The sequence below is a fragment of the Marmota monax genome, unplaced genomic scaffold, assembly GCF_021218885.2.
Source record: "Marmota monax isolate L192 unplaced genomic scaffold, Marmota_monax_Labrador192_F-V1.1 WCK01_AAM20220418_F8-fsc00906, whole genome shotgun sequence".
Taxonomy (NCBI): domain Eukaryota; kingdom Metazoa; phylum Chordata; class Mammalia; order Rodentia; family Sciuridae; genus Marmota; species Marmota monax.
In genome coordinates this window covers 17,578-39,158 of record NW_026693284.1, presented here as the reverse complement: position 1 = coordinate 39,158, position 21,581 = coordinate 17,578, and the positions used below count along the sequence as shown (strand labels likewise).

At 31.5% G+C, this 21,581-nt stretch overlaps 1 protein-coding gene across 1 annotated transcript; it reads right to left on the bottom strand.

The window, feature by feature from the left end:
- Positions 1-1,624: 1,624 nt before the first annotated feature.
- Positions 1,625-21,168, bottom strand: LOC131424637 (zinc finger protein OZF-like). The gene is given in 4 exon segments (XM_058583180.1): positions 1,625-7,499; positions 7,502-8,827; positions 13,785-13,911; positions 20,930-21,168. Coding segments are annotated over 4 exon segments (1,596 nt in total). The 5' UTR covers positions 20,933-21,168; the 3' UTR covers positions 1,625-7,359.
- Positions 21,169-21,581: the final 413 nt, after the last annotated feature.

Genomic DNA, 21,581 nt, shown 5'->3' with positions numbered 1-21,581 from the left:
TTTCTTCCTATTAGTTATGTACCTTCTTACCTGAGGTAACTTCTTTTTCCACGTGTAATTAAGGATGAAGTGTGCTGCCAAGTATTCTGATCTTTGGAAAGAGATTTTTTTTTATTTTTTTATTTTTCAAGGATAACCCTGAAAGATACTGTACAATGGTGTTATTTTATTTCAGCTTACTTCTAAATGAAGCTAACTCATATTTATTTCTAGTAACATTTTGATAAAGGTTGGCCAATTTCCCTTCTATCTGATTCACAAAGGGACCTTTTCCTAAGGAGGAAATGAATAGGTGTTGTATTACTTCTTTGCTTTAAAATTGATTGGGGTTTTCTGAGAAAGAGAGTAACTTCATGACTATCTTCTTGATTAGTTATTTGCTTAGTTATTGGTCACACTCTACAAGTGTGACATCAGGTGAAATGTAAAGGAAGATAGAGAGTAAAATAAGTAGAAGATATCAATTGATTATACTTTTGTACTGAAGTAAGGTTTTTCAAGTACTATATGACTTGCATATCTCTCTGCCTTCCATTTAAAATAGAAATATAAAATTCATCTTTAATTTTATGTATCACAAATAAACTTCTAAAAATAAAATTTACACCTATTTTTTTCCTAATTCTGTTCATGATTTCTCTATTCTCTTGATTATATGAATTTTTATAATTGATACTAACTTGATAATCTGTGTCATTTCCTGGTTTACAAACACTTATTGATTTTTGTCTCTTTTTACTTACAGTGGGCCTCCAGTGACTAAGGGAAAGACCTCTTCCTGTCTGCTTCTCCCAACCGTGCTCCAGCATCTCAGCTTCCCAGACCCTCATGCAGTTGGTTGTAAATTCTTGCTGAAGCTCCTTTACTGTCAACTTTTCAGGACTAAAAAAATGAAAAATTAAAAAAAAAACACTTTAAGAAGCAAAATGTGGAGGATGAAAGCAGCACATATTTTTTGGTAATTAGACTTTTTAAAATTTTTTTAACATTTGTCTCTTTTTAATGTGGGTCAGCCACTGATACTTGATCAAAATAACCATTTCTTTGTTGAGTTCTCGTGACCAAGGAATAGCCACACCCTCAGAACAAAACAAAACACACACATACAGAAAAAAAAACACACAGAATCATCTTTAACCTAATATTTTATATAATGTCTCAGATCCTCATAACTTTGCTCACAAGCTTCTGTGTTCAGTTGAATTGTAACTGCTTTTTGTATTTGGAGAGAGTGTGACTATTGAACTTGAAACTTTTTATTCTGGGCATCTTGGTGGATTCTGGTTAGATAAAGTGGGTGAGAGGGTGAAGGGAAAGTGGGGAGTTCTTCCCTATTATAACATGAAATTTCCCCACAGTCTGCTCTCAGCTGCCAAACCTCAAGTTTTTCTTACACTGGTGTACTTTGATTATTCTTACTTCCCCTTTATCCATAATTTTTACAGAAGCTTATCAAATTACACTATTAAGAACAATTTTAAAAATAAAGTTATAGTTCACCTCACCATTCTGCACTTGTTATTTATGGTTTCACTCACCTGCTTGCCTGTTTCTGATGTCTGAAAAACAGACATATTATTTTCCACATTTTATCCAGTTTCCTACATGTATATACTGGAAAGAAAGAAAATAAGGTCTGGAAATATTCTATTTTTTTGAATGATATAATCAAGAAAATAAAATTTAAACATGCTAAATATATCTACAGAATTTCTCAAGTAGCTAAGCTTAAAACAAAGAGAATATCCTGTAAAGAAAATCTATAGTCAGTTTCAATAAAGCAAGAATAGAACCCAAGTATTTATCATTAATGATGGGCTATAGATGATACATACAGAATAACCTCAAGATTTAAAGGAAAAATTGTATTCAACCTGGTATTCTAAACTGAAGCAGACTGTCCATCAATGATAAATAAAAATAGATCTTCATAAATGATAAAATTCTAAAAAGCGATTTTCTGTGCCTCATTACAAAGAGGGTTACTAAATATAGAAGAAAAATAAAACAAAGGGAGCAGAGTTTGTGGACAGAAATAGTGGCTCTAACTACAGAGCTCAAGAAAGTTATGCTGATTCTGCAGTAGACCTTGAAAATAGTTTTTTTAGCATACCTCAGTCCTACCTTTAAAATGATTCTTAAGCTAGTAAGTAATCAATTGATGGAATGTAGCAAAAGTTAGAAGATTCTAGTGACCTATTTTTTTTTCACCACACACAAAAAAATGAAAATTAGAAAATACTGGAAAAACAAAGTGATGAAAAAGAAAGTAAAAACCCACTAAACACAAAAAATGGAAAGTCAAGTTCTGCATATGAAAAACAGTAAAATGTGCACTTTTTGTAACATTTAATGGGATAGAAGAAAGTAGTATTGATTGTTCTTGATGGTAAGGACATCCCTCCATTAGCAGCATTCATGTCCTGATACTGGATGTCAGAAAGGCTAATAAATTAGAGAAAGAAATCATTCTTACTTCTGGTGTGTGTTTTGTGATGAAAACTATTTTAAAGTCAAATTTGTGAAAATGCTTACTGGTTTTTAACCTTCATAAATTTTCTGTAGACAAAGAATGCAACACATAATTATTTTTAAAAGAGAATAACTAACTGATGAAGCATGAACATAGGGACTTGTAACTATTAAAAAATAGAGTGAGGTGTGGTGGTCTGTACAGATGCTGATACTCAGAAATAATAAAGTTTCCAATGTAGATTAAGCAAGAAATCACAGAACACATATCATTATGATTATGTAAATAATAATCAATAAACACTAAAGCCTTTTAATATTTGACTCATTAGGCCTGAAGAGAAAGAAGTGGGCCCATGAGCTAAATTGCTTTTCCTCCCTCTCTCATTGCAATTGGAAAAATAATGGGAACCCTAAAACATTGTGAAGGGTCTTCTATGTATATATTTCAAAATTATGGTCAATATCATACAACTAGTAGTAGATATGGCTAAATTTAGTTTCCTTTTAGAACTTTACATAGTTGCAGAGGCTGCTGATTTGGGTGTAAATTTTGGAAACTACTGTTTTATAGAGTCCGGGTGATTGAACCCAGGGGTGAATTTTCATTCATATATATTCACAATTCTTCAATATTTTGCTTTGATACCTGGTCTCAGTTTCCAAGGCTGGCCTTGAAGTTGTGATTATTCTCCCTCAGACTCTATGATTTTTGAGAATACAGGTATGTACCACCACATCAGGCCTGGACACTCCCTTTTAATTTTTACATGCATCTAATAATCAAAACGTTTTTAAATATTACTGCCTTTCCTTTTATATAAAATATTCAATACTAACTTTCCAAATTGGTCTTCACGCTCACATTGTTTTTTTCAAAAGACCAATCTTCATGTTGAGTAGTTATACTTTTTTTTAACCATAACATGATATGCTCATTAAGTTCTATTCTGAGTTAGCAAGTCAATTTTATATATGTTTTAGAAAAACAAATTGCCATAAATTGTTCTGGTCATGCTCTTAATAGAAGTACCTTTTAGTCATCATCAAAAGAAAGATAGAAGGAAATTTGTTAAAGTCAAAAGCTAAGATCCAACAGTGGGCCAGTTCTTGTTTCAACCAGATGTTTATGATTTGATTGCTTTTTTAAAAAACATCATTCTTTGGATTGCTCTGATGGCCTTTCCTATGATATTTAATAGTCAGCTCCATTTAAAAGCAATAATTTAGGTGAAAAGTGGATACTAAGGTAAATAAATATTTGGAACAAATTAATAGTACTCAATGTTTCTCATGATTATATACAGCTTCCTCCCACCATTCTGAGATTGCAAATCATAGAGCTTTCAATGACTTCAATTCCTCACTACCTTTCACTACTCAGCTAATGCAGAATTAATTTCTCAACAAATTTGCATTAAATAAGTAGCAATTTAGAGAAAACCAGATATAATTACACCACTGAAATTAAAACAATATATGTATGTGGCAGTTTGCCAAATACTTGGCATATTCAAAGAATAAAATGAAGAAGTTTAACAGAATTGTGGCTTTCCTTTATGTGATAGGGGAAAGTTTATTGTCATGTTGTTTCAAAAAGACATTGACCACTTCCTTATTAAAAAAATAGTTGTTATTCTTTAACATGGATTTTCTTGATTTTTTAAAGTTTTTCCCATTTTTCTTGCACACTGAGAAGGTATTTGCTGGGGTCAAACACAGTGTGATAATGATCAATCAATTGAATTTTCAACTAATATTATAAAATGCATCTCTGACACATTTGCAATTGTTTTCATGTTATATAGTAGCCTCATGCACATTCAGCATGAGAAGAGGTTGTTCATTAATTTTGGTATCAATACTGGGTTAGGTACATTGAAAAGATGTTGAGAAAATTACATCTATAATAATGGAATCCCCCAATTCACTTTCTGGTTAAATCTCCCTGTCCTCACTCAGGACAGTTTCTATGTAGTTTTTTTTTTTATGTCTCAGGAGAAATATTGGTAAAAAATGTATCTTTCACCTGTAGCATAAAAATAAGTGGTCATGTCCTTCATCTTCCTGAACTGAGGACAAGCATAACTCTGAAATATGGTACTGTGAACAGAGATTTTCTGGAGTCAGTCTTGACATAGTTTTGAGGGTGCTGTTCCAAAAATTTCAAAATTTCTCTTACACCATCGGTATTGGATTACTAGGGATCTTACTACATATTCAGAACAGTACATAAGTGAACAAATTTTTTGTTAAGCAAAAATGCCCTGTGCAGCCAGGGATGGCTGAAATACTGATTATACTGAGACTCTGGAAATCTCAGTTATTTTTTTTTTACCTCTAACTACTAAATTTTTCTAGCTCAGTAAATCTCTCTCTATTCTTTTTCTTGCTTTTAAAACCAGAGGAGCAATATTTGTCTTTTTTAAATTTCTGTATTGTTTCCCAATTTGACTGAAATAAAACATGTAGAAGTCTTTTGGAATATATTACAAAGCATACAAATGAAAGTTAATAATCATTGTTAATTTTGTAGGGACTCTTTTTCTTTCAAATGCTGTCCTAACTCAAAGTTAGTAACATATCTTTCTTCAATTACCTCTGATTATATATCCATTCCCCCCCTAGCATTTGGAAGCCACACTTAATCCACTATTGGTCTTTTGCTTACGTCTTTACAAGATTTTATTTGTATGCTATTGTGTGTTGACCCCATTGACTTTTCTTTCATTTAGTGTAGTTTCATGTATAATTAAATTGTTATAAATGTCTATATTAGAGAGTGTAAAATGTCACCAGACCTTATTCTTAACCATATGTTGTTGTAAACTCAGTTCTTCATGAATTATATGTAATATCAATAAATTTTTGAATGATATTCAATATGATTTTTTATGGATTCCATGAATAAGAAGCCTTTATCCTATTGTAACTGGTAAGACAACATTTTATGATAAGAAACTTAATCTTTACATACAACCTTCTCAGTTTACCTTACTAACTGGTCCATAGAAAATAAGACTATGAAACATAGCTCATTGATTATTCCTGCCTTGATACAATACTACCCATAGAATAGCAGTGATGTCAGAATTTACTAAAGTACATGAAAACACTGATCATAGAAAACAAAACATTCATTCACAGAAAAATGAAATGGCCCCAATGAGGCTGAAGTCTAGAAGGCCATTATGCACACACAAGAAAGATAAAGCTCTTCTCTCCACAAGAGCTATCTTTACATTTGTGGAAATTCAGTCTCTTCAAATCATTAGGAATTGTTAAAATGTTAAAATTTGTAATTCAAGATATGAAAATCTGGGGCTTTTTTTATATCTATGTCCTTCATAGAACACTTAATTTCACTGTAAATACAAACAGAGAAAATTATAATGATCTGACTTATGCAATTATATTCCATATTAAGTTTTATTAAAATGTGTAAAAGTATTGAGAGATGCTAGAGTATTATTTATTCAATAGTATGTTTTACTGTTGCATAAATAATTTAGTCAAGTGGAACACTTTGACATGATGCAATACATGAGTGTTAACATATAAACAAATATTCAGTTATAAAGACATATTGCATACATAAGGTAAATATAGGTAAAAAAAATGCACTGTAAAGTGAGCATGATGGTCCTTGCTTGTAATCCAAGCAAATTGGGATGCTGAGTATTTTCAGAAGTTTAAACTCAGCCTCAGAAACTTAGTGTGATTTCAAGCAACTTGGCAAGACCAGTCCCAGAATTTGAAATAGTGGGGAGAGGGCTTAGGAATGTGGCTCAGTGTTTAAAAATCCTTAAATTTAAACTGCAATACAAAAAAAATAAAGTGCAAAGTATTACAATTCAGTGTTAAACATCAAAAGATAGATCTCTTATAACTCTTTTCTCTAATATTTAAAAGTGAAAATAGTAATACTTTATTTAGAAGAAAATTATATGCTTTCAAAGATAAGGTTTCTGCACCATGCATGTATGATATTTATGACTGATATTACTACCAAATAATTTGATAATGCTTAATAAATTTAAACAAAAGTTAAACACAACTACTTATATTCTATATTTAAATGAGTTGTGTCTTTTACTGATACTCATATATATCAAGGTTTAATGTATAGATAATGATTTTACTCTCATATTTGTCAGGGTGTTTACTATAAATGTTTAGTTGTTGTATAAGGCATATATTTTGTACAAAATATTTTCAATGTTCACTACTGGTATGAGTTTTCAGATGTTCAATGAATTTAAAATTTGATTAAGTTTTGGAAATATTATTTAACATTTTAGAGTTTCTGGGGACAGTGAATTCTACACCAATCAGTAGTGTTTAAGAAACATGTGGCAATGAAATGTTTTATCCCCCATTTGTTTTCTCTCTTACCAGTATGTATCCACAGGTGCTGAGTATTGGTGAATACATTTTGGAGGCATTGTCACATTGTCAATTTTCACATTTCAAAACTTTCTCTCTGCTAAGATTATTGTGGTGGCGATTAAATTTTTACCCTTTCTTAGAGGAATGGTTCAATCGTCTCATTTATAAAGCTTCACTCCAGCATATTTTATCTGATTTCTAGTAATGTACAACATATAATTTAAAATATTTCTACATTCTCTATATTTATATGTCTTCTTTTCAGAATAAATAGCCTAGTGGTGAAAAAGAAATGATTTCTTATTAAAAGCTTTGATACATTGTTTTCATTCATAGGGGTTCTTTCCTTTATAAATTCTGTTGTTAATGAGGTTTAGTTTTTCTTTAAAAGTATTATCACTTTATTTACATTTCATATTCACCATTGTGTCTTCTGCTGTGGTGAATAAAGTTTTATTTTTTATTAAAAGTTTTGCCACTTTATTCACATTTTTAGGACTATTTCTCCAGAGTGAGTTCTTCTATGGTGAATAATGCCTGTTTTATTCTAAAAGCTTTGCCACATTCCTTACATTTGTAGGGCTTCTTTCGAGTGTGAATTCTCTGTGGCAAATAAGGTGTGATTTTAGACTGAAAGCTTTGCCACATTCTTTGCATTGGTACGGCTTCTCTCCAGTGTGAATTCTGCTGTGGCGAATAAGGTTTGATTTTCGACTGAAAGCTTTGCCACATTCTTTACATTTGTAGGGTTTCTCTCCAGTGTGAGTTCTACTGTGGCAAATAAGGTGTGATTTTCGACTGAAAGCTTTGCCACATTCTTTACATTTGTAGGGCTTCTCTCCAGTGTGAGTTCTACTGTGGCAAATAAGGTGTGATTTTCGACTGAAAGCTTTGCCACATTCTTTACATTTGTAGGGCTTCTCTCCAGTGTGAGTTCTACTGTGGCAAATAAGGTGTGCTTTTTGACTGAAAGCTTTGCCACATTCTTTACATTTGTAGGGCTTCTCTCCAGTGTGAGTTCTGCTGTGGCAAATAAGGTCTGATTTTTTACTGAAAGCTTTGCCACATTCTTTACATTTGTACGGCTTCTCTCCAGTGTGAGTTCTCCTGTGGTAAGTAAGTCCTTCTTTTATTCTGAAAGCTTTGCCACAATCTTTACATTTGTAGGGCTTCTCTCCAGTGTGAGTTCTGCTGTGGTAAGTAAGTCCTACTTTTCTACTGAAAGCTTTGCCACATTCTTTACATTTGTAGGGCTTCTCTCCACTGTGAGTTCTGCTGTGGTGAATAAGGTCTGATTTTTGACTAAAAGCATTGCTACATTCTTTACATTTGTAGGGCTTCTCTCCAGTGTGAGTTCTTCTGTGGCGAATAAGGAGTGATTTATGACTGAAATCTTTGCCACATTCTTTACATTTGTAGGGCTTCTCTCCAGTGTGAGTTCTGCTGTGGTGAATAAGGTCTGTTTTTTGACTAAAAGCTTTGCCACATTCTCTACATTTGTAGAGCTTTTCTCCAGTGTGAATTCTTCTTTGGTAAATAATGTTTAATTTTTGACTAAAAACTTTACCATATTCTTCACATTTGTAGGGCTTCTCTTCAGTGTGATTTCTGCTTTGCTTAATAAAGATTGATTTTTCTTTATAAACTTTATCACATTCTGCCCATTGGTAGGGCATCTGTCCAGTGTGGGTTACTCTGTGGTTAATAAGATCATTTATTTTACTAAAAGCTTTGCCACATTGTTTATATTTGTAGGGCTTCTCTCCAGTATAAATTCTCTGGTGGTGAACAAGGCCTGATTTTTTATATGATTTCTGGTGTTCACTCTCACTTGTGGTTTTCCATATTTTCTTTTGTTGTAAATAGTCAAGATCACAACTTCTATATTTCCCATTTATCAATTTGTGAAATATATGTTTTATGCCCTTCTCTGGTGAATATTCTTGGGTATCATGTGGAGTCATGGCTGAAATAAACAAAAATAAAAAAAATAAACAATAACTACTAGACAGGGATAAATATAATTTGCATACATAACATGAAATTAAGGTAGAATAAATACATAAGGAGTGTAGCAGATTAGTAAGTCCAAGTCATCATAAATCAAAAAATATATCAGTTCAATAAAAATGCACAAACAAAATTACCTTGAGAATATTACTCAAATTTTTGTAGAGACCACAGCATCCAAGAGGAATACATCATTAAGAAGAGTTATATAATAAAGAGAAGGTAAGTATGTTACTTTTATCATCCACAGCCATTTGTTCTCTATAAGATAGCATTGTGTATTTAGGAAATATCTATCAGCTACCTTCACTCTCAGTAGAACAAGAGAAATGTAAAACATACAAACATTTGTGGCTTTTTCAAAGAGTGTCTAAAAACTGGCTTTGGTCTACCATGACATACAGACATGAAAATAACTAGTATATTTTGAGTGATAATACCACAAATATTCAACAAGATTAAAGAGGCTATGGACTATTAAAAAGAAAAATGAACAAAAAATTTACTAAGAAATATACACATATATGTGTAAAAAATTTTCCATTAAAACATTTTAAATGACTATAAAAACCTTGGATAGCCTATGGCCATAATACTTGGATGAAGACAATGCATAACAATCAAGTATAATAAATTGATTTTTATATTTTTAAATTTGTGAGATATGATGATTTCTTTCATTGACAAATACACCTTTGTTTATTTCCTAAATATATCATGGTATTTTATACTATATATACAAGGTAAAATGACTAAATAGAATGAATTAACAAAAAAACAAGAATGAATTAACACAATTATTATTTTAGATAATTATCAGTTTTGTTCTTACAAGGTATTATATTTCTTCTATTAGTATTTTTGAAGAATATAATACACACACCATGTGGTAAAACAAAACTCTTGACCCTTTTATGCTCAATAAAATAAAAATATGTGACTTTGAGTATAATATCAACCCTACACAAAACACAGTACCTAGTGAGCAAAATTTTACCCACTAAATTTCTGATTCCACATATGAATCAAATGTTCCTGAAATTAATCTCTGCATGCCACATTTCTCTTAATGCAAAGTCCTGCATATATTTCTTATAACCCTTTAAGAGACAAAATATTTTATAATTAAATAATAATAGTATATAAGTACAATATTTTTACACATTTGGTCATTGATAGGCACATACATTGAGCCCATAGCTTTAATACTGAGAACAATGTGTGCACTAAATACAAAAGCAGAGGTATCTCTTCAGTTTTCTGATTTAATTATTCATGGATACATATTTAGCACTGGCATTTCTGGAACTTTAGGTCATCCAACTTTTAATTTTTCATGTGTGGTGCTTGAGATTAACACCCCCCCCCAAATTTTATATCACTGAACTACAAAACAAGTCTTTTTAAAATTTTTTGACTCATGCTGTTTCTAAATTTCTATGACTTCCCTCAATCTTGAAGTACTTTTTCATGGCCTCCCAATTAGCAAATATTACAAGGATGCAGCACTGTTCTTGCCTATTTTTATTTATTTAAGAGTTTTTTTTAATACTTTTTTTCCAAAAATGAACTATATAATCTACTGTTGGCTCCTTTAATAAAAAAAAAGTAATACAGCAAATATAAACAAAGAGAAGCATGGCTTAATCCAAGTGACAAGAAAGAAAAAAAAAACACTAAAAACTGAAATTTAGGATACTGGCAATTATGAATTACTCAAAGAACACTAAATAACGATTTAAAGAAAGTTTAGAGAGTGAAATTGAGACAAAAAATATAAATATAAATAAGCACAAATTGTGTATCTGAATAATTCTTTAAGGAAAAAAATGAGAGGGGCATTCCTAAGTGTGTAAATCTGAAATTCTACCAATATGGGAGAGGCTTATCATGCAGGACCAAGTTTAAGACTAGTCTAAGCAACTTGTAAAATACTGTAAAAATTAAAAACTGGGGCTGGGGATGTGGCTCAAGCGGTAGCGCGCTCACCTGGCATGCGTGCAGCCCGGGTTCGATCCTCAGCACCACATACAAACAAAGATGTTGTGTCCGCCAAATACTAAAAAATAAATATTAAAAAATTCTCTCTCTCTCTACCTCTATCTCTCTCACTCTCTCTTTAAAAAAATTAAAAACCTATAGGATATATAAAGATAAGTGGGATACACACACACACACACACACACACATTACACTTGAGGGGATATAATATATATATTTGTAAAAAATCCAATCATGCCACAATGAAAAGCAATGATCTAGAAATTAAATCATTAATCACAATAGAAAAAAAGCTTACGAAGCAGAAGTATAATGAGTTATTCACTTCAAAATATTTATGATTATTAATGCATTATTACAAAACCCAATAAAAAATTTACTAACAGAATTAAATCTAAAAAAGAAACTTCTAAGTCAGTACCAGCAGAGAGCATTAAAAGAAACCAAGCATGATCTGCTCCTAGAGGGCCTATTTGTTTAAAGATGGATAATGCCTCTGCCTTTATATCTCATCCTTTTGCACAATTTTTAATGAATGAGATATAGTTTTAAATTATGAAATTTCTCATAATCGTTTTGGACAAGCTTTTGTTGAATGAATAAATTATATCCCGATCCTTGCCTTTTCAAACAGAAACAAACAAAAGATCTAGCCTCTCTCATATTAAAATATACATTAAATAATGTTTTATTTACACTTAATGTGCTCAATATACAACATAAAATTAATACTCAAAATTGGTCATCTGCATTGAATAGGCATTTTATTCTCAAACATCCATTATCTATCTATCTATCTATCTATCTATCTATCTATGTGTATATATAAGATTCCAGCTTATCAGCATGGCAAGGTACTATGCCTTTGATCATGTGGGGAAAAGCATAGACTGTTAAATTATGCAAACATGTTCTTTTTGATGCATGAAATATAGCAATTATAAATGTACATCAGGTACTTGACAAGCTGATTAGTAAGATTCATTTAACCCTGGAAGAGAAGAGTCCCTCCAAACAAGAGAATAATCATTCTCCTCAAAAGAGGAGAAACATTAAAAGAGGAAGCCAAGATACTATAATTCCAAATACTTGGGGGGATATAAAACCATTAATAACCTCAGCTCCAAAGGAGTTGGCTCAAATAGGGTAGAATGTACTATGGATAACTTAGTTACTTCTTTGGTTGCTAAACTCACACAAAACTCTGTTAATGCTTTGCTCTGTTTTTGTACACCACTTGTGGGAAATTCAGTACTGTCAGATCCTGGACTTCTACAACCCATTACAATATCTTGACTCACTTGGATGAAATTGTTATATACCTGAAAAAATATCTCATGGTATTCATTGTTGTGTTAGCAGAATAACTGTGTCCTTACCATCCACATAGTATTTAATAGGTCACAATCCTGCACAATTATTCATAAAAGGTTTATTCCTCTTGATAAAAACTGTGATAATTCAGTGAACCTTCTTTCTAAGGCAGAATTTGATGCTCTGACATTTTCCTTAGTGGGTTTCCCTGACTAGCTCTATGGGCTTACAAAACTACTATGAAACTCACCTATGCTATCATAAAAAGTATTAGTCATGCCTCCATGGCTGTTAATATGCTTAATGAAGAACAAAAACAACATTGTCAAGCCATACTTAAAATTCATGATTGCAATTGATTATCTGGTATTGTTATATCATAATGGATATCATAAGTTTAATTACATGTGTTCCTTCAATTTAAGTGATAATAGTAATTTTATTTCAAAAGAGTTAGATTACCTTAAAGATATGATTAAAAAGGTACAACAAGATGATTGATGATTGACTTGTTGGATTGGCTAACATCATGTTTACTCAATTTCATCTGCGTCAAAAAATATTCATAGGTGGATGTTTACTGATGTTGGTACTTGCTGTTGTCTATGGCTGTCCTATTTTTTGCCCCCACCAGCATTAAGGAGATAAGTAATATTATTTTTTCAAAAGGCCTTAAAAAAGAGGGGGGGGGCTTTAGGTATTCTGACCTTGGAAATAGAAAGTGTGGGGGTGATGGAAACTGGCACCCTGAGTCCCACAATTGAAATTCCCAGCAGTTTCTCTCTGAAACTATTAAGACAACTCTACAGGTGCACTATCTAGTTTCTGTGGTAATGTCCTTTGGGAGAAGAGACTCTATGTTTGTATTAACTGTACGTTATCTTTGTTAGCTAACACTTGGTGTTAAAATAATACTAGGTTAGAATGTAGTCATTGCAACAGAAGCTATGTAATTTTGGGGTATACTATGTACAGCCATGAAGAGGAGTGGTCAGTTTTTTTAACTTTTCACTGAGATTGAGTCTCTCTCTTCTGTTTGCTTCTTTACAGGTTTCCTCACAAGAAGATTTGTAACACATCATGCTGGCCCTAACAATAAAACGTAAGTTTTGATAGTTAATCTGAATAAACTGGGATATCACTAAAGAAGAAAATGGAGGATCACAAAGAATTTGAAAATGTGATAAATGTAGGGCAGTATGTGTTCAATGATTAAAATCAAAAGAAATAAACCTAAGCTTCTGAAATGTTTTTTTTTTCTGCTAAATAACTACTCTACCAACATTTTTTATATTGGTTTTCTCCATTTGAACATCTCGCTGTGTCCCCTGCTCTGTGTAGGCTACAAGAGTTTACATCATTAAAGTATGCTAGGAACTACTTATCTAAAGTGGAGAATGTATAACATACCAAGAAAGAGAGAGATTAAAGAGTAACATAATATATATTAAAGAGTAAATTATCTGTACTAAAAATGCCCTTTTTCTTTGAAACACAAATCTGAAACTCATTCTTACAGAGAAGTTCCCAGAAGATACAACAGAAGTACATCAAATAATAACTATTAATTAAAAATTTTAAAGGGAAATTAAACTTACCAAGGAAGGCAAAGTTTCTATAGTTCTCTAACATCACATCTTTATATAAGTTTTTCTGCACAGGTTGAAGGCATTCCCATTCCTCTTCAGTAAAATCAATGGCTATATCCCTGAATGATAACAGTAACTGTAAAAAGAATAGATAAGTAAATAACACATTGACAACATGAACATTTGCACAGTCTGTAAGGTAATTGAAGTTAAAATGAGAATTAGTAGACTATCATGTAGGTGGTGTTTTGGAACAAAATGATACTATTATCTACTTCTGCAGAAAAAGTGATTTAAGTTCAAATATATCATATATATATATAATATATTCCACATTTGTTAAACACAATATAAAACTCAGGCATTACCACAAAAATATACATTTTTTGATTTTTTATATCATGATCTAAATTATGTATATTGTTCAGATGAAAAAATTATTGTAATTAAAAAAGGGAATCCTCAAATTTTAATTGTACAATCACTAATCAGAAATTTACTAAAGTGTAGAATCTTATTTGTTATTTCTCTGATAGAGCTGGATTTTCTGAATATGTAGTGAGATCTCTAGTAATCCCAATACCAATGGTATAAGAAAAATTTTGAAATGTAACAAGGTAGACAGACCACTTAATGGAAATATTTAATAGTGAATTTAAGTTCAAACATTTTATGGTATTTATGTATGTTATTAATATAAAAAATAACAAAAACAATCCTGTTTGCATTTTCCGTTTTATAATTTTAACATACAAAATAATATATGCATAATTTGATTGATGCATATATTGTAAGATGTTTATAATAGAATATAGATATATCTTTTCAAAAAATATAATTTTTTTTTATTCTTTCTAGTTCTACCTGAGAGTAGAATCAATTTTCATGGTATTAATAAGCACGGGATATATCTTATCCTAATTAGAATCCTGTTCTTGTTGGTGACTATGATGGTAGGATTTATATATATCTTTAATATTTCTATCTTCTTCCTTTTTATTTATTTATTTATTTACCACTGTGCAATCTACTGTTCTTGTTCTTACCCTTCCCCACTTTATGAACTTTAGATTTCACATATGAGAAAAAAAAATTCAGTTTTAAAGAAATGGTTTGTTTTACTAAGCATAACATCTCCAGATCCATTCATTTACTGGCAAATATCATAAAGTTATTCTTCTTTATGGCAGATTAATAATTTATTGTGTACATAAGCAACAATTTTTTATCTTGTCATCATTGAATGGACCCATTCCTCATTGAATGTTTGGTTTTATAGCTTAGCTATTGTGAATTGTGCTGCTATAAACATTAATGTGGCTGAGTCAATGTAGCATTCTGATTTTATGTCCTTCGGGTGTATACAGTACAGTAAAAAACCTGGGTTAAATTGTCTTTCCATTTCTTTAAACAATATCCATAGAGGTTATTATGTTTCACTTAGACCTCTATACAGCTGCAAAAATTAAAATTCAACTAAACCTGAGGTTGAAAATAAAACATACAGAAAATAATTAGTAAGCCATAAAATGACTAAGAATTTATTATCAAATCCTCAATCCCAATGAAAAGTAAATTTTATAAACTAAAAGTAAAGAAAATCTTAAGCAAAAGAGAAAAAATTAGAAGATATTAAAGATGAACATAACACAGAAAGAGTTACCAATATCAATGTTGGTGCTTTTAAAAAGCAAATGAGCAAGGTCTAGTGATGGACAACTGTAGTTCCAGTGACTGAGGAGGATGAGGAAAAAGGATCATAAATTCGAAGACAATATTATAATATTGTCTTATATATATTGTATTGAGCAACTTAATGAGGCACTTGGCAACTCAGCAAGACTGATAAAATAAAATACAGAAAGGACTGAGGATGTGGCTTCATGGATAAGCACCCCTGGGTTCAATTTACAGTACAAATAAAAAAAGCAGATACAATTAAAAAAGCAGTAGCAATTTTGAAAATTCAACAAATAATAATTATTTTAATTATATAGTATATAATTGAAAATATATGCATATATAATGATTTCTCACTTGATGGAAATACACTCTGATGGAAATTTTATCCTAAGAATATTCTGCAATTTTTCATTTCTCTGAGTATAATGACAAGAATCCAGATGGTATAGACTAGTTCATGGCTAAGATATTTGCTATATCCACTGTTGTACATAAAGTCTACTGCTGATGAAAATATCATGATGCCACATGATTGATGCTATGAAGTTAAATCAATCAGGGTAAACCTCATAATAAAATAAATGGTGGAATTACAGAAAACAACAACAAAAACAAAACTCTTTATAAGCCTCTTGTTATTTAGGCAGTGATACATAATGAAGATTGCAGTGCAGGGAAGAGGAAAAATGGCATTCATTCCAAAGAAAGATGCTAGGATATTGGGAAAACAGTGTGATAATAAAATGCTATTTTATCCCTAGACTCATAAAACATAACAACATATTGACACATTAAATGCTGAATATAAGTTATTAATAAATAATACTGAAATATATAAAAAATACAAAGCTTAAAAATTTACATACAAAAGATAGAGTACATATGGTGGTGAAGAAAACTACTCCATTTACAATAACTTCAAAAAAAATAAGATACTTGTGAATCAACTTAATGAAAGAGGTGAAAGATCTATAAGAAAAAACTACAGAACCTTAAAGAAAAAAAATCAGAAAAGACCTTAGAAGATGGAAAGATCTACCTTGCTCATGAATAGGCAGAATTAATATTATCAAAATGACCATGCTATCAAAAGCACTATACAAATTTACTGCAATTCTGATCAAAATCCCAATGGCATTCCCCATAGAAATAGAAAAGCAACCACGAAATTTATCTGGAAAAATAAGAGACCCTGAGTAGCTAAAGCAATCCTTAGCAGGAAGAGTGAAGCAGGTGGCATCACTATACCAGACCTTAAACTATACTACAGAGCAATGGTAACAAAAACAGCATGGCATTGGCAACAAAAAAGACTGATAGACAAATTGTACAGAATAGAGGACACAGAGACTAACCCAAAAAATTACAATTATCATATATTAGACAAAGGTGCCAAAAACATGCACTGGAGAAAATATAGCCTCTTCAACAAACCCTATCTCTCACCATGCACAAAACTCAACTCAAAGTGTATCAAGAACCAAGGAATTAAACCAGAGATTTTGCATCTAATAGAATAAAATGCAGGCTCTAATCTTCATTATGTAGGATTAGGCCCCAATTTCCTTTACAAGACACCTATAGCACAAGAATTAAAACAAATAATCAATAAATGAGATGAAATCAAACTAAAAGTTTATTCTCAGCAAAAGAAACAATCTGTGAGGTGAAGAGAGAGCCTACATCCTAGGAGGAATTTTTTACCCCTCACACATCAGATAGAGTACTAATCTCTAGGGTACACAAAGAACTCAATAATCTAAGCAAATAATAATAATAATAACAATAACAACAACAACAACAACAACCCATTCAACAAATGGGCCAAGGATCTGAACAGACAATTCTTAGAAGAGAATATACAATCAATCAACATTTTTTCTATATATCTGATAGGTTATGCTGCTCCCTTTTCAGGACCAAGCATACTTCTTGTTCAGTTTCTAAGGAAGGAAGACATGAACCAGAAGTATTTTCAACTCTCCTTTATAAATTATCAAATACAATTTTCTATGTCATTTTCTAAACATAGCTGGACATGGGAAATAGAGACATGGAGCAGAGAACATTTTTATTAGAAATACAGTGTAAAAGAAAGACAAAAAAACCCATAATTATTTGCACCACTTTGAAGCACAAGAGAAATGGACCCTGGAATTCAGAAAAGAAAGATTCATACTTTTATACTAGGGAATGTGGATGACATGGATGCCTAAAGTGAAAAGGTTATTACAAGCTTTTGAAATAAATTTTATGTGAGTGGCAGATAATCATTAACCAATTAGTATCTGCACAGTGTTTTCCAGGGGCTTTGTCAGCTGTGCACTACAGAACATACAGGTATTCATAGCCTCCATGAAGAGCATTATTCATCTGTATCCTCTAAAATTATTCCCACAGTACAGATAAAAACCATGGGTATTTGTATACTAAATGGCAATTCAGCAGCCCACATCACACTACCCAGAGACAGAACTGTATGAAATTTCTTCAAAGACCATCAATGTATTGTTAGCTCCTGACACAGGGATGTCAGTCTGGGGAAATATTATTTTCTTTCCATTTTGAAGAGAGTGCATTGACATTACATTTCAGGGGCAACACAAATACTTTTTTTTCATGTTAAGAAACTCTTCAGAAACAGAGCTCCCAAGACAGATTTCTTAGAAGCATAAATGCCTGGAGATTACAAAATGAAAAAAAAAAATCACTGGCCCTGAGAGACTCAGTAAGGCAATAAATCTAAAAGGCTTATTAGAAACTGAAAAGCAAAAAAGTAACTATTTCTAAAAATAAATATGCTCATTAGTTGCTATCTCCTCAGCATGTCATTAAGTAAACAACAAATTATGTATGAATATTTCTAGGATTGGCCAAATTTTATTCCATATGAATTTATATTAAACACCAAAATCCAAATAATAGAATTCATGATTCACTGCCAAAAATATTTACGAAAAAAATTCTTTAAGGAGTGGATGTTTAGTAAATATGTCATTTAACAATTTAATTACCATATGATTTTGGGGACATTTACTCACTTTCCTGCAGCCATAGTGTTGAGATATTTCTTATTTATTTTTCCTTTAGTAACTTCCAAAGATAAGCCCTAGAATCCACTTTAAATAACCTACACTTACAATCACAAAAGAGACCTATAATAAATGATGAGGATAAAAAAGGCAATTTAAAAAAATAATTTAAACTTTTTTCTTTTTGTTGAAATCAAACTCTAGCTGCATTTTTGGATCCATTTTCTCATCTTTTAAGCCAGAAATCATATAAAATATAAAGGCCAAAAATTTGAACTGCAAATTTATACATGAGTTATGTTTATTAGATTTAAAAATTCAAAATTTTTAGAAATTAAAGAAATGCAAAATAAAAACCCAATTTGGGAAAAAATTAATAATATTGATAAACTTTAGAACAAATGAATAATAATTAACTCAAAAGGAGTTTAAATTAGTATCTATTTGTGGAAAATATTTTGCTATTGATTATACATGATACTTCCCATCATAGAGACTAAGTGAAATTAGAGCATATGTAACCATGATAACATAAAATTACACAATGGTACTCATCCAAACACTTTAAGTCCAAGGGCATGGCTCAATACAATACACATCTTGGAAGAGGTGAATAATAATTTGTAGGAAAAATGGTCACTAGGCCAGTCACATTTCATAACATATCCAGTTTAAAAAAGAGCATAAAACACTATGTATAAATTTTACATAGGTGCCTTATGAAAGTGGTATTTTACATATGTAAATTTTTAGAAACAAAATATGTAGAACTTATAAGAAAATAAAAATTATGAGAAGCACATCAAAGACTGAATTATTCATCCCATGTATAGATGATAAAACTCATCATTATAAAGGTGATCATTTTCCCCCAAATTAATCCCCAATGCATCTCACCAAAATTGCTATGTACAAATATAAATATATCACAGTGAAGTCTACTTTTATGTGTATTCTATAATGTAATAATTTTAAAAAACTATAAATAATTATACAATAGAAGAAAGTAGAAGAATAGGGAAAGGGGAACTACTGGATACTGATGGGTAGCAAATTATATTTCATGTGTTATGATTATGTCAAAATAGTCCTGACTATTAAATACAACAATAATGAAATAATAAAAAAATCAAAAAGACTTACTTTAAATGAAATAAGTAACCAAATCATAAATTTTAAAAATTAATCTACAAAATTATATGTAACTTTAGCCAAAAACCTTTTCAATTATAAGAGCAAAAAAAAAAAAAAAGAACTTATCATGGCCTACTATTCATATATATTGAGAAATCATAATATTACAATAATCATCAAAGTATCACAATATAAATAAAATCCCCATATGAATACATTTGTATGTAAAACCTGTATGCTTTATTGTGATAGCAAAGTCTAGATAAATCAACCATAACAAAAATAATCTCAGTAATTTAGCTATGACCTTTCTCAAAATAAATTTAAACCTACTATTAGGGCTATTTACCGGTGACAAGTCCTTGCCTCTGCAATGCTGAAGTATAATATCAGAAAAGCATGCCAAGGCAAGTTTAGAGTGGAACATTGAAGCTTTATTAAAGGATAGTAGAAAAGACTTCTCTCCAGAGGAAAAAGAGGAGGAATCCATGGAAGGGCAAGATCTTATCTGTTTTATAACTAAGTTCTTCCTTCATCTTTCCCACATTTCTGTCCTTTGATCTGTTATCTTGCAGTGATGGAATGTACATTGGAAGGCCCAAAGGCTGGGGGACAGGTGGGCTGAAGCAGTAATCTGGGCAGGAAAGGCTTTTGGATTATCATCTCCCTGTTTGCTGGGAGCTGCTTCATTAACATTTCCTTGGGACAGGCTCTGGGCCTTGGGGACATTTTCAATTCCCCTTTTCCTGAACTCCATTCTAATATAATGTTCATTCTTCATTTTACTTGATATTAGACCTGATTTACCTAATAACACTAACTACCTAAATAATAATAATAATAATAATAATAATAATAATAATAATAATAAATGTAAAAATAAAAGAAAGTCAAAATAAAAATTAGCTGGCTCAAGAGGAAATTAGGTGCCCCCAAACAACAGGTCCTTTCCTTCAAGAAAATGGCCTGTGGAGATTTGATTTTGATAATTATTCCACCTGTCAATCTCCAGCATCTGGTAAGACACTGGGCTGCAGGAACACACCTGACACATAGTATTTTAGGCAGATACTGAGGATGCCCTTTAAGCATAAGGAAGACAGCAAAGAGTCTCTTCCACTGACATATTCCCCACCTGGTTGGCCAGTAGGACTGAGGACATAGTGGCCCAGTGGAGGACTTAAGCCTGCAGAGACTGCCCAGAGTCCCAATCTGCTAGCACCTGTTTTCACCACAGCCAGTCTTGTGGTTCCAATAAATAGTCTTTCTCCCCCAGCCTCCCTCACTAGGCCAATGCACACTCACCATTTCTTGGTTCTCCGGAGTTGAGCCTGCTTGGGATCCTCAGTTTCTGCACAGCAGAGCAACCTGCGACTCTGAAGTATGAGATTAAATTCCAGCCAAATGGAAAAAAAAGAGGACTTAGAAGAAAAGAAGTAACAGTGAAAGCCCACCCTCCTCCTCCCTGATAACACACAGGATTGGACAAGTCCCACAAAATGCTCTTGATTAGAAGGGGCTTCAGATCATGCACATTGAATCTGAGACCAGTGAGCCCTTTTTTTTTGAGTGACAGGGAATATTATCCAATCTAGACATGAATAAGGGTTAGAATCTCAGGTTGTTGAGCCCTGCTTTTTTTTTTTTTAATCTTGGAAATATAACCCAGAGCCTCAGGCTGCTATTATTTTAAGGCAAGTTTTTTTTTTTTTTTCCAGAAGTGGGATCCTAGCTCAACCAACAGATTATTTTAATTTAAACTTACATATAAATTTATTTCAGTTTATGAATTATATATGCTTGTATATTATTCAGGAATTAATATAAAACAATGACAATCACTATCAAATTTTATTTAAATTCTTTTGATCTCTGTTCTTTTTAGGTGACAGATTGAACTTTGAACTGCAAAGAAACCCTCTAAAGTAAAAATGCCCAATAAAAACAACACATAAGA